Raw genomic sequence first — 14616 nt, 5'->3', positions numbered from 1 at the left:
TAAGAGATAGTGGTATTCACCAAGTAAAACTTCAACTAAAAATTAAGCTAAAGTTCCTGGGAGCATCCACCACGACCGGAACTAAGGAGGGCGCAGGTTCGTAAATCAGAAATGTAAATTGGTCTGCGAGACCTCGCGTCGACAATTAAAGGTTAAGAAGTACAGGAATTTGTGGTCTGTTATCATGCAATCGAACCACGTTGTTGTGATTATCAAGTTTGTTATTTTACGAAAAAATAATATTACGCATTCTTGTGAAATGCATAAAAAAATATTTATTAATTTTTATTTCATCGTATACACAATTACAAATTTCAATAATGTGCCCTCACTGAGTTTTATAATATTTATTTATAAAATTAAGATGAAAGAAAATTGTTAATGACATCTATTTCAGATCTACCCACTTCCATTATCCTTTTATGAATTGCTCTTTTATATTTTCTAAACTTTATAAAATAAAACAACCTTGTTTTTAACCACTTTTTTATAAGTACACTTTTTCTCCAACCGGTTTCGACAAGAACCTTGTCATCATCAGGGTTTAACATGTACATGTACCCAAAAGTACACGTCAAACCCTGATGATGTTTGAGCGAAACAGGTGGATTCTCCAAATGGAGTGTGATGCTCACAACATCGACTCCCTGAACCCGCAGGAGATGCTAAGAAGCGGAGTCGTCACCAAGTTGTACTTGGACTACCTGGAAAGTATAGTTGTGGAGATGAAAAACTACAATGAAGGAGGATAAACGTCGGAGCCGGATAATACTTACGGAGCTCAATGCAGTGGAGTGAAGCGGCTGAACGCTGCTCTAACCTCCTTTTTTTCTCTCCCAAATAATGCATACCCGAAAGCACTAAAGCAAAAGTGCAAGAATTCCGTACCCGTAACATGACCTTGCATATATAAGGAGGGTGCAAAAAAATGTGTGAGGAAAAAAAAACCCTGATGATGACAAGGTTCTTGTCGAAACCGATTGGAGAAAAAGTGTACTAATAAAAAAGTGGTTAAAAACAAAATTGTATTATTTTATAAAGTTTAGAAATTTGCCTGCGAAAAGTATCTGCGAAAACATTCAAGAAATTCCAGAACTTCCCCATCTGACTATATCCTCCGTACTACACAATTTCCGAATTTCCGGGTTTCTTATTCGGTCTCTTAACGTGTTTCCGGTTATGCACCTCAATGTCCTCATTTCTGAAGTTCTTGAAAGTGATTTGGTTCTCGCTGTGTCTGCTCTGATCTCTATCCCACATGTGGCAATCGGTCTTACACGTGTCTTGTACATTCTTACTTTGCTCTCAATATTCATGTGCTTATCTTCCAGTTTTTTTTTTATTATCTTAGACACCCCGATATTGCAGCCTCTCTCTTGACCTGTCTTGTGGCAATCGATTTTTTTTAAATTATTTTTGTTATAAGGTCGAGGGATCTTGCATCCCTTACGTCACTGCGACCATATTAGGTTTATTGTGACCTCCCTCTGTATCATAGCTCACCCTCAAAACCTACGTGATTCATGTAGCTCACGACCTGTCTTGGTGGTCTGAGCTTCACCTTCTCGGAGTCCAGTAGTGGTCCTCCATGGATGTGACTTCGTTTGTGAGCGAGTGCGTCACAGTTATAGGCAATCGATATTACACGTGTCTTATATATTTTTACTTCATTTGAGAGATTTGATTTTAAAACAAACTTGTAGCCTAGAACCAACAGTGTAAACTGGTATGTGAGAGTAGGTACTATCTAGGGAGTCTGAAATCTTTCGTTTTATTCTGCAGCCAACGGCTTTATCGGTAGATACTTGCAACTTTGTCTCGGAGCGACGTTGCATCTCTCCCTCCGAACTCACCCCCGGTGAGTCACGGCGGCGACCCCCTGTACCACCGGTCCCAGGGAGGAATCGTGACGTCATACGCCGGTAATAATATTTCCCGCAAATTATGCGCCTTTATGTCCCTTCTACCCCACGTGCGTCACAGAACCCTCTTGTAGACAGCGCGACATGAAATAGTAACAAATATATTGTTATCTTGAATGTTTTCCGCTGATACTTTGCGGCACATTTTATAAACTTTAAAAAATAAAACAACTTGATTTTTAGTTATTATTCAGACGTGACGATGGAAGTTTAGCTTCCGAAACTAGTAGTCATTAATTAACTCAAGTGGTATAAAAACAAGTGTTTCCTTAATCATTGTAACATGTCTTACTACAAAGTAAATGCCGAAACAACAAATAAAAACTTGATTTTTAACCACTTTTTTTATTTGTACATTTTTTCTCCAACCGGCTTGTCATCATCAGGGTAAAACATGTACTGATTTAACCCTATCAGTTTCGTACATGTTTAACCCTGATGATGATTAGGTTCTGTCGAAACCGGTTGGAGAAAAAATGTACCAATAAATAACAATAAAACCCTTATCCGCACCCTAATGGTGCATAGGGCACTGCTTCATATAAACGCAGTGTTATCTCGATCGTTTACACATGAAGGAAAGGTGATCAGCCCTCCGCTTCAGGTACCAGTCCAGGGTAATATTGAATAAATATTACAGTGAAAAAATCACTTATATTTATTTGACCCCCCCTGGGAATCGAACCCGGGACCTCCAGAACGGTAGCCGAGCGTGCTGACCATTACACTACGGAGGCGGACAATAAATAAGTGGTTAAAACCAAAGTTGTTTTATTTTATGATGTTTATTAAATATATTATTTACGGGGCTTATGACGTGTCATAAGCTAGGTTAGTGATCACTAAACACACGCGTAACATTCGCCATGATTGACAACCGCGTTCACAAAAAAGAATCATTATTTCTATTCAACACGGCTCACGTGTTCAACGCGTGGCTGCAACATTTCCATGGACACGGGAGCCGTGTTCGACGTGCAGAACGTGGTAATGTCAATTTGCTCTTAGTTCCCGCACATTTTATATGTTACACACTGTACAGTTGGCCGCAGATGATGCGCAAGGTGTTTTACCTACTGACGTAATGTTAATTGTGTCATTATCATGCTGTGTGAACACACACACACACTTGCACTTTGCATTAAATGTTATTACTGTATGCGTGTTGATGTTACGCCTAGAAGAGTAAGTATTCATATCTTGCTATTGTAGTAGTACTCACCTACTTAATTTTGTAAACCTCTACTTACTTCCAAAGTCAATGATCTGGGTCTCTCATTATTTAATATTTTATCAAAAAAAGAGAAATATTAGTGTTTTTTTTTATTTACAAAAATACTTCAATTGCATACTTATGTGAGCCTGAGTGGCTCATTGTTAAAAATAGGTATCAAATTGTAGTAGAGTGGGTTCGAACGCTCCATAGTGCAATGGTCAGCGCGCTCGGCTACCATTCTGGAGATCCCGGGTTCGCCTCCCATGGGGGGTGTCAAATAAACATAAGTGATTTTTCACTCTTATATTTATTCAATATTACCCTGGACTGGTATGTGAGGCGGAGGGCTGATCACCTTTCCTTCATGTGTTAACGATCAAGATAACACTGCGTTTACATGATGCAGTGCCCTATGCACCATTGGGGTGCGTATAAGGGTTTGAAGAGGGTTCGAAACCAGAAACTCTGACTGAAGAGTCCACGACGCTAACCACGGGACCACAACCCGACACCCGTATTTATTATCTTCTTTAACTCTGTCCTCCACCGCTGGATATAGGCTTCTTCCGTATTCTTCCATTGTTTTTAGTTCAGTTGCTGCTTACAGCCAGATTTTACCCCCCCATGTCGTTGGGCCATCTCTTTTGGGGTCTTCCGACGCCTCTTTTATTCTCTCAAGGTCTACATATTAAAATTTAGGGGTCCATCTTGTGGGGTCATGTCTTGCAACGTGTACTGTCCATTGCCTCTTTAGGGCGCTTGTCCATTACCCGGAATTTTACCGTCCGGCAGTCCGGTTTTGAAAAATGAAAGCGACTACGACAGTTTAGCGTGATCGAATTTACGCACAACTTGTTCACGCACCGATCAAAAGCTCCGATCCGAAGAAAGATGGACAAAAGAACAAGCCAATCCATCGTTTCAAAACGTTTACTGACGTGCCGGACGGTAAAATTCCGTGTAATTCCGTGTAGTGGACAAACGCCCTTAGTCTTGCTAATTAATTATTTTTTTAAATATACTAAATATTTTTCAAATGGAGAAAAAACCTTCGGGTTTTACTTAAAAAGATCTGTTGCACAGTAAAAAGTTCAATAAGTGGCTTGATATTTATTTTTGATACATTTCATTATATTCTTAAACTTTAAAAACGATCTCCTGAAAAATCAAGTTTTTTGATATATGACGTTGTTGAAAGGAGTTAGCGATGTGCGAAGGCACAAACTACAGAGGACGACCCGCTTAACCTACATGGATTTGATCTCCGACATGCGTTGTACCGGGTACACCGAGTTGAAGCAACGAGCGGAGGATAGATTCGGGTGGAGACTGACCATTAAAAAAGCAAAATCACAAATATTGTAACCCAATAATGAGTTATTTTTATATGCCCATGTTGTGAAATGCAGAAATTGTTTTGTGAAACTGCTGACTACCGTTATATCAATATAATTACGACAGCTCATACAGTTATGATGCATAATAATAATTTTATTATTATGTTGATAAACCTCGCGCTGACCTTCCAATCATTCGGTCATATTGTTTTGCAGTTTACATTCGCTTATCGATATACATACATATTATAAGGCTTTGACGACTTTAATACTGCTACGTTGTTTTTATTTTTAATTATTATTATGTACATACCATACATCATAAAAATTGCAAACATAAATTATAAAGTCTCTATAAAATGCAATGTGATAATTGGCTAATAAATTAATTTGAAAAATCACAAGACTATCGGTGACGGTGCATTTTGAAGAAAAGGTATTGTTTAATTATTTTTTTAGATATACTTAATATTTTTCAAATGGAGAAAAAACCTCCAGGTTTTACCTAAAATCTGTTGCACAGTAAAAAGTTCAATAAGTGGCTTGATAGTTATTTTTAATACATTGTATTATATTTTTAAACTTTAAAAACGTTCTTCTGAAAAATCAAGTTTTTTATTTATTTATGACGTTCTTGAAAGGAGTGAGCGATATGAAGGTTTAAACTTAAGATATTTGAATAAAACGAAAAATGTGCGTTCCCATACGTCATCAAATTTCCGTCATCGAACGTTTTATGACGTCATTGCTTTATTGTCTATGCTTTATAGAGCTGTAATAGTAGTAGTGTTGATTGTTAGTTTACCACTACACTACCATTTGTGTTATACAAATATGAGGGGAGGGTGGACCATAGTCATCAACAAATAGAGACGCCAATAATTTAGCAATGACACCGACATTAAAATAACTCCATCGTTTCTGTGACGTCATTCATTGCCAACTTACGAAAATAACGTTTTTTCGAAGGCGAATTTCCAAAAGAAAATGATGAATGAAAATATTGATTATATCGGCTGTTATAATCACAAAACGAGTCTAATACAATCCCTTATAGGTTGAACATGTTGAATTAGATATTTCTCCCGTCTGAAAATGATCGGCAATAAGCAATCAAATATTTGATTTGGTTTACAATTTTAAAGCCTTGCCTTGTGAGGTCTATCTCCTCTGGTGGACATTATAAACCCGGGCCTATCTCTGGAGATTGATAATTGGCTCGCTTTGTCTGCCCAGTTGAATGGCATCGCCGCGATAATAGGGCATGATTCCCTCATTGTCACACGAAGCGCTAATTCCCGGTCGCTTTGTACTTCCCGTCGGACATTAAATTCCTTTCTTGTCAAGGACTATACGAATCGCCGACTAATCGTACACTATTATATTATTTTTCGTATCAATTAAATTTCACGCTTTCTATTGAAACGACGTGAACTTATTTCGATGTGGGCAATTAATTGAATTTTTGACATTTTAATGATTACAATATTACGTAGTAACACAAGCATTCGGAAATTTTAATCAAGTATGTATGTAATTCAAGTGAAAGACACTTCTCTTGTTACTGCAGAAGAAATAGTTTGTTTTTAAGCATATTAGTGATGATATTTTTTCTTATATGTACTGTAGAACCTCGATATAATGGAGGGTGTCCGTTATGCCGAAAGTACGTTATAAAAATAGGGTTAAAAAATCAACAAGAAAAATTAAAATATGAATACTGTATTTAGATATAAATAAACAGTACAAAACGTAAACAAAATTCTGTTTATTTATTGTCTTCGGACTCTCGTCGTGAAATGACGTTGCTGTCTGCAAATACACGCGAAATTATACTAAAAAGTAGCTACCCGGTCATGCCGCCAACCCGGTCGTGAGGTGAACGTCGACTGTTGCCACATTGCCAACCCGGCCGAGGGGTGAATGTGGACTGTCGACTCCTTGCCAACCCGGCCGTGAGGTGAATGTCGACTGTCAACTCATTGCCAACCCGGTCGTGAGGTGAATGTCGACTGTCGACACATTGCCAACAAAGGGGTCCAGCGCACAGTGTGACAAGTATCGCCCGTCGCGTGATATTCCACTCCCATCGGAGCGCATTGGGACCGCTCCTAGCTCCTGGCGCGGCCCGCCGGGAAGCGACTAGCCATGGGAACGTCCGGGACCCGCGCGGGGAACTTGTGCCTGATTTATTGCGTCATTTATTACGGGCCAGAATTCGCTCACTCCTTTTAAGAACGTCATAAATCAAAAATCGACAATTTTCAGTTGTGCATGTTTTCGGAATGCCCAGAAAATGTACTATATCCCAGCAAAAGCGGCTTATTTTTAACTTAATATTTACCCGCTACAGGGCAGAATGTGTTGTTTTTGCATTTTGAAGAAAAGGTATTGTTTAATTATTTTTAAAAAATACTAAATATTCAGAAAAAACCTTCAGGTTTTACCTAAAAAAATCTGTTGCACAGTAAAAAGTTCATTTAGTGGCTTGATATTTATTTTTAATACATTGTATTATATTTTTAAACTATAAAAACGTTCTCCTGAAAAAAAAATTGTTTTATGATTTATGACGTTCTTGAAAGAAGTGAGCGAATTGTCCCTGGCAGTATTTAGTTACGTTATTATATGATCTACTTTTGTCTTTTGGTTTGATTTAGTAGTTGAACGTGTATTACATATGTAGATCCTCAAACTTTTTCGACTCGACGCCCCTTTTTCAACGTAAATATTTTTCATCACCTTCCTTTGGAAAACTGTGTCTGTATTTACGATAGTAGTAAATATTAATCGTACCTATGTGTATTTTTTTTTATATTCACCGATATTTTTATGTAACATGTACATTTATAAAATTTCACATGTCGTATTTTACGAATTATAAATAAGACCCCAAAATAAAGGTGCGTCTTTTATTCCTCAAAATACAGTAGGAAGTTTACAAATGTAAATGTTGTAAAAAAAAGGACTTACCCTTTCTCTGCAACTTGTTATGCGAACTTTTTCACTTTTTTCTTTTTGTTCGTTATGCGCATTACTCGTTAATGAGAGGTGCTCGTTATGAGAGGTTCCACTGTATATCTGATCCAGTGTCTGTCACTACGAAGTTGTATTTATGCTTCAATTGAAATAATCACCTGTATATTCTATATACAGGTGATACCTGAATGCAGTCGAAATGCGATCCCTCAGACGAATGTGTGGCAAAACGATGTTTGATAGATGTTCGAATGATGAAATAAGGAAAGAATGTAAGGCTGAGATAAGCATTATCGATAAAATTAAGAAAGGTGTGTTGAGATGGTTTGGACATGTGGAGCGTATGAGTGAAGAAAGAACGGTTAAACAAATTTATGGAGCGAATGTAGTTGGAAAAAGAAGCAGAGGACGACCGAGAAAAACTTGGCACAATCAGGTATGTCAAATACTTGAAAGCGGCCGGGTCAGGAGTCGTAATAATCGTCGGGTATGTATGAGGAGATGCATGAATGTAGAAGAGGCAAAGAATGTTTGCAAAGACAGAGTGGTGTGGCGTTCGATTCTCTCTGCCTACCCCTGCGGGGAAGCGGCGTGATGGTTAGTTAGTTAGTTAGTTTTATATTCCATAATGGATCTTTGTCAGACGGGAGGAATATCTAATTTAACATACTCAACCTATAAAGGATTGTATTAGACTCGTTTTGTGTTTATAACACCCGAAATATAAAATTGATATTTTCGTTCATCATTTTCTTTTGGAAAATTCACTTTCGAAAAAACCTTATTTTCGTAAGTTGGCAATGAATGACGCCACGGAAACGATGGAGTTATTTTAATGTTGGTGTCATTGCTAAATTATTGGCGTCTCTATTTGTTGATGTCTATGGTCCACCCATCCACTCCCCCCTCCCCTCATATTAGTATAACAAATGGAAGTGTAGTGGTAAACAAACAATCCACACTATTACTATTACATCTCTATAAACCGTAGACAATAAACCAAATGAAGTCATAAAACGTTCGATGACGGAAATTTGATGACGTATGCGAATGCACGTTTTTCATTTTATTAAAATATCTTAAGTTTAAACCTTCATAACTCCCTTACTTCTCTACAGATTTCAATAAGAATGTCACCGATAGTCTTGTGATTTTTCATATTAATTTATTAGCCAATAATCACACACTGTGATAATTATCCATTACATTTGATAGAGACTTTATAACTAATGTTTGCAATTTTTATGATGTATAGGTATGTAAATAATAATAATAAATAAAAAACAACGTAGCACTATTAAAGTCGTCAAAGCTTTATAATATGTGGGAGATACCCTTAGTTCCCTACAGATTTCAATAAGAATGTTATCAATAGTCTTGTGATTTTTCATATTAATTTATTAGCCAATAATCCAACATCGTGACAAAAGCCTATTGGTTGAAATTATAATGTTTTCTATTAGCTGGAACCTTCATGAGATGTGTGTAAGACTGTTCCTGCATTCCTCGTGAGTTGTGGTATGGTGTAGTATAGTATAGTATTGTATTGTGTGTTGCAGGCGTGGGGTTGGGAGCGGGCGGGCGGGATGCCGCTGCCCAAGCGGGCCGTGGCGCCCGTGCACGTGGCGCGGGCTGTGCTGCCGGCGCACCTGCCCGTGCCCAGCGAGCTGGAGGCCGTCACCAACGGGACGCTGGCCAACACTGTCAGGTAGGGAGTACTCGTGTGAAGAAGGTTTACGGCAGGCCTGGCCAACCCAAATAGCATCCTGGGCCGCATGGATGACTTAAAATTTTCCCAATTACATATACAGACATTAGAATTTTTTATAACAACGAATTTCATACTTGAGTTTTTGTAAGTACATATTATAAATAATTTGTAAGTACATATTATAAGAAGGATGAAAGCAGACTGAATGCAGTCGAATTGCGATCTCTCAGAAGAATGTGCGACAAATCGATGTATGATAGATGTACGAATAGTGAAATAAGGAAGGAATGCAAAGCTGAGATAAGCATTATGGATAAAATTAAGAAAGGTGTGTTGAGATGGTTTGGACATGTAGAACGAATGAGTGAGGAAAGAACGGTAAAACAAATTTATGAGGCGAACGTTAGTGGGAAAAGAAGCAGAGGAAGACCGAGAAAAACATGGCACGATCAGGTATGCCAAATACTTGAAAGTGGTCAGGTTAGGAGTCGTAACAATCGGCGGGTATGTATGAGGAGATGCATGAACGTGGAAGAGGCGAAGAATGTTTGCAAGGACAGAGTGGTGTGGCGCTCTATTCTCTCTGCCTACCCCTGCGGGGAAGCGGTGTGATGGTTAGTTAGTTAGTTAGTTAGTTACATATTATAAATAATTTGAATGCGGAGGTAATGCAGAAAGTAAAATCTTGGTAATTGTGAAAAAAGAAAACATTACTGTGACCAGAAGTGAGTAGAAAACATACAATGAACCAACAAAATATGTATTGGTATAGTCATAAACATTTTGAACAATTTTAACAATCAAAATTATTAATTAGGATACATAAATCAAACAATATTTACATCTTTATTTTAATAAAAACCAATTTATGAATGACCACTCAGTTTGAGATTTGAGTTTCTCTTTGCTTATTTAATTTTTCTAAATCTAATTCAATAGTTGAAGTTACACACTTTAACTGGTTTTTTGAGATTTTTTAGATTACGTTAAATTGGCAATGATGAAGAGCGTGCGAACGGATATTGTTCACTGTTTTTATAACAACATGCATGACTTGGCTCATAGAATACTTGAGGGCATAAATTTTCTTGATGCATCAAACCGTGTTTCACAAATATATCACTGGTTTAAAAATATATTCTTCATACATGGCCGCGGGCCGCACGTAAGGGCGTCGCGGGCCACATGTGTACCGTAAACCACGGGTTGGCCACCCGTTGCTTACGATGTGAGGTTGGGTTACCCTTAGGTGGCATGTTCAGGGGTTTCATTGAGGTGTTATTTGGGGGTTACTACATTTTGGTTATTTGTTTGTTTTCAGACAACTGTCTTCGCTGTCCCGCCACGCTGAGGACCTGTTTGGGGAGCTGGCGCGGGAGGCCGGCGGGCTGGCGGGCCGGGCGCAGCTGCTGCAGGCCAGGCTCGACCGCCTCTCCACCAAGGTCACCAACCTGGACGCCAACGTCGAGGATGGTGAGTGGCCTCTCCTCATATTCTATCCATCGGACGTTTCAACAAATTTGCGAGTGTATAACCACTTGCGAATTTGAGCGAATCTTGCATGATCGAGTTTTTCAAATACTTGAAAGTGATCAGGTCAGGAGTCAGAATGATCTGCGGGTATGTATGAATGTGGAAGAGGCGAAGATTGTTTCGAGTACCAAGTAATGTGCAATTCTTTTCTCTCTGTCTACCCGTGCCGTGGAGCAGCGTGATGGTTAGTTAGTTATAGAGAGGAAGACTGACGAAAGTTTGGCATGATCAAGTATTTTGAATTCTTGAAAATGGTCAGTTTTGGGGTCTGAATAATCAATGAGGACTTGTATGAATATGGAGAGGCGAAGATTGTTCGCAAAGATTGAGTGGTGTGGTTATCTCTGCCCCCCTCTGCCGTAAACCGGCGTGATAGTTAATTATAAAACAAAATATAGAGGAAGACCGAAAAAAACTTGGCTTGATCAAACTTTTCAAATACTTGTCAGTTAGTTCTGTTAGTCCGTTCTGGAGGTCCCTGGTTCGATTCCCAAGGGGGGTAAAATAAATATAAGTGATTTTTTCACTGTAATATTTATTCAATATTACCCTGGACTGGTACCTGAAGCGGAGGGCTGATCACCTTTCCTTCATGTGTAAACGATCGAGATAACACTGCCTTTATATGACGCAGTGCCCTATGCACCATTAGGTGCGAATAAGGGTTTTATTATTATTATTATGTCAGTTAGTTAGTTAAAGAACAGAATATAGAGGAAGATCGAGGAAACTTGTCATGATCAAGTATTTCAAATACTTGAAAGTGGTCAGGTCAGGAGTCTGAATTGGTGTAATGATTACACTGATCGATTAAAAATATATCAAGAAAATTGTTTTTACCTTTAATTATCTATTTTTAATTAATGTATTACTTAGTAAATACCACTTTTTCCTAAAATCTACTGTGACACATACGGTGTTTGAAAATGATGCGGAATGCATCGAAACACGTGTCACAGAAGATTTGAAAAAAAAAAGTGGTATTTATTAAGTAATACATTAATTAAAAATGTATAGATTTTACCGCAAGGTGACTGCCGAATCAATTAATGAAATTAAATTATCTAATTTAGAATAAAATAACAACTAAGTAGTTTAGACCAGCAACCGGGTTACGTTGTAACCAACATCATCAGACTGGACGCTTTATCTAATTTAGTTATCTTAGTAAAGAGATAGACGTGCGTATCTCTTGATGCAACTACCACTAACTAGGAAATACTGGTCTAGGATAATCAATCAGCATGTTTGAAACCCCTCGATTTAGCAATGTCCCTTTGGATTGCAGTGACCATCCAAGACATCCAGATGCGGAAGGCGTTCAAGAGCTCCGCGCAGTTCGACCAGCAGATCTTCTCTCGGGCCACCATGCCCACGGCCATGCTGGAGACGTACGCCTCCTGCGAGCGCCCCCCGCCGCTGGACAAGCTCAACCCGTACCGGGACGACGGGCGCGACGGCCTCAAGTTCTACACGGATCCCGGCTACTTCTTCGAGCTGTGGCGGCAGGAGATGCTGCAGGACACGGAGAGGATACAGCACGACCGGGGGAAGAAGGTCAGTGGTGCCGGCTCTACTATCAATAGACTATTTCTGATTCCGTCTTCAGACCTTCTTCTTCTTTTTAGCCTTATCCGCACCCAATGGTGCATAGGGCACTGCATCATATTGACGCTGTGCTATCTTGATTGTTACTTACATGAAGGCAAGGTGATCACTCCTGCGCTTCAGGAACCAGTCCAGAGTAATATTAAGTAAATATTAGAGTGTAAAATAAACATTACACCATGGAGGCAGATAGAAAGTATTTGATACTTTAATTAATCATGATAATGGATCTGGTATTTTTCTCTAGAGTACGCTGAATATCGGATTTTGGTAGTCAAAGTGTTAATATTTACGTATTCCAGCATGATATTGATATATTTTGGTATATGGCCTTGTCTTCTCCTATGGTCTGCAGTAACAAATGACAAATGACACCTCCTTCGCCATTCCGGTCCACTATGCGAAAGACTCTTCAAAAGACCTTGTACCCTTGACTCACATTCTGGGCCCTGCAGATGCGGCCACGCGGCGGCGGCAGCGGCGCGGACGCAGCCCGGCGCAAGCAGCGCGTGCGGGCGCCACCGTGCACGCGGGAGAAGCAGCGGCAGCGCGCACTCACGCGCGGCGAGCACCTCATGCCGCAGGCGCCGCCCGCGCACTACGCGCCCGCGCCCGCCACCACGCTCGACCCGCCGCCTTCCTACGAGGCGCTGCAGCAGCACTACAACCACTCGCCAGGTGAGACGCTCTTCATTGAATTGTAGGTGTCTCAACTTTATGTCAAACATGTATCCTTAGTACATAATATACATAATGTTAGTATTGTCACAAAGTGATATACCTTCCAACTGACAGGATGGCATTGGGATGTAGAAAATAATATTTACACACTTATGATGGGAAAGGTTTTTCTACCCGTTCTGCCGTCCGATGGTTTAGGACGGGAAGGGTATTTTTACCTTCTGCGCTGGCCTTATTTCTAAGTCAGAAGAGAAGAAATTATTTTTATATAAATATTATGTACCAATCTCTTTATCTAAACTAAATGTACGTAATTATCAAATCCCGTCCCTAGCAGTCTGCAGACGTAAAAAACACCCATCCAAAATGTGTTAATATTATTTAAAATATCAGACATAGGTTTATTCATCCTGTGGATGATATGTCAATATTATAAGCGTACTAGTTTTCCGTACTTTTTGAGTGTCACCACTATGGTGCCAAGAAAATAAAGTATGTTGTATACTAAAAGCATTGTTAACTTTGTACATAGTATGGTAATATAACACTCTCCTAATCATTCATCGTTCACTTTGTGTAATACCGCTTAAAAACGCTATTTCATGACTACCTTCTTCTTTCTGGCTTCATCCCAACTTATCGTCTTTACGGTCATCTCTGTCAGTCTGTTGGGGTCAGCTCTCTTTTTGTCCTCGGTTCGTAGGTCCTTCTATCATGGACAAAGTCACCAAGTCGTGACTCTTTCCTTGGATGAACTTGTTTCCTCCGCTTCACTTTGCTTGCCCCTGGAATCCCGCAAGCTGGCCCTTTTTAAGCAGTCTTTTCTGAACTGTTTTTATATATTACACAAAGTGAACAAAGAATGATAAGGAGAGTGTTAGAAAATTATTTCTTAATCCTTAGTATTTTTAATATTTTTTTTTTTTACTTTTCAATATAATCAAACCAGAATCATATAACTACAATTAAATAGTAATTAGTCTCAGAATTGGATTTGAGTTTTCGGTATGCACAAACCAAAAAAATCCTGTGCAAAAGGGTTAAAACCCTTTTATAGTAATACTTTTGATTGAGCTAATTATCATAAAGAATGTGTAGACGAATGCACTAAATTCGTGATAAACATAGAATGATTTCAAACATTGTAATGTCTAAGTAAGTATGTATGTAGTTGTTTGTAAAAAAAAAAGGTTTAACGGAAGGAAATGTATGTATTATTTATTGTATTCCATAAATGTGGAAGTCAAGTTTAACTTTGAACTATCTGATAATGCGTGTCCCTTTTCCTCTGTACTGTAGTCCGACTTTCATTATCATCAGTTGCGATATTGTCGTTTGCGGCATTTAAAATTCGTTCTCCAACTGATCTAGTGATTTTGGTGTTTTATCGCAGATATCATGTGCTTCCGAATATTCTCTCAAAGTCAGAAAAGGATATATAAAGCGTATTCTGGTAAAATTTATAATTTCTTTTTCATTAAAGAAGTATTCTATGAATTTATAAATGCCTATCAGAAGTAACCAATATTTAAAAAAAATTAAAACATGTTCAATGCATATGAAATAATATCATACATTGTGAACTTTTCATAACTTTGTACTAAATCAAATTCTACTTTCTATTTAAAC

The 14616-nt window shown here is 38.6% G+C and overlaps 1 protein-coding gene across 1 annotated transcript in view; it reads left to right on the top strand.

Annotated features, from left to right (window-relative positions):
• LOC148300345 (uncharacterized) overlaps positions 1-14616 on the top strand; it is a 32075-nt gene that overhangs the window by 13817 nt on the left and 3642 nt on the right. Inside the window, exons 2-5 of the mRNA XM_088274924.1 lie at positions 9014-9162; positions 10487-10638; positions 11987-12255; positions 12762-12984. Coding sequence (XP_088131050.1) covers positions 9041-9162; positions 10487-10638; positions 11987-12255; positions 12762-12984 — 766 coding nt within the window. The 5' untranslated portion in view covers positions 9014-9040. The remainder of the gene's footprint in view (positions 1-9013; positions 9163-10486; positions 10639-11986; positions 12256-12761; positions 12985-14616) is intronic.

The sequence above is a fragment of the Brachycentrus maculatus genome, unplaced genomic scaffold (assembly GCF_059751285.1).
Source record: "Brachycentrus maculatus isolate JH-2025_06_01 unplaced genomic scaffold, ASM5975128v1 h1tg000748l, whole genome shotgun sequence".
In the NCBI taxonomy this organism is placed as follows: Eukaryota; Metazoa; Arthropoda; class Insecta; order Trichoptera; family Brachycentridae; genus Brachycentrus; species Brachycentrus maculatus.
This window is presented reverse-complemented; position numbering and strand designations above follow the sequence as displayed.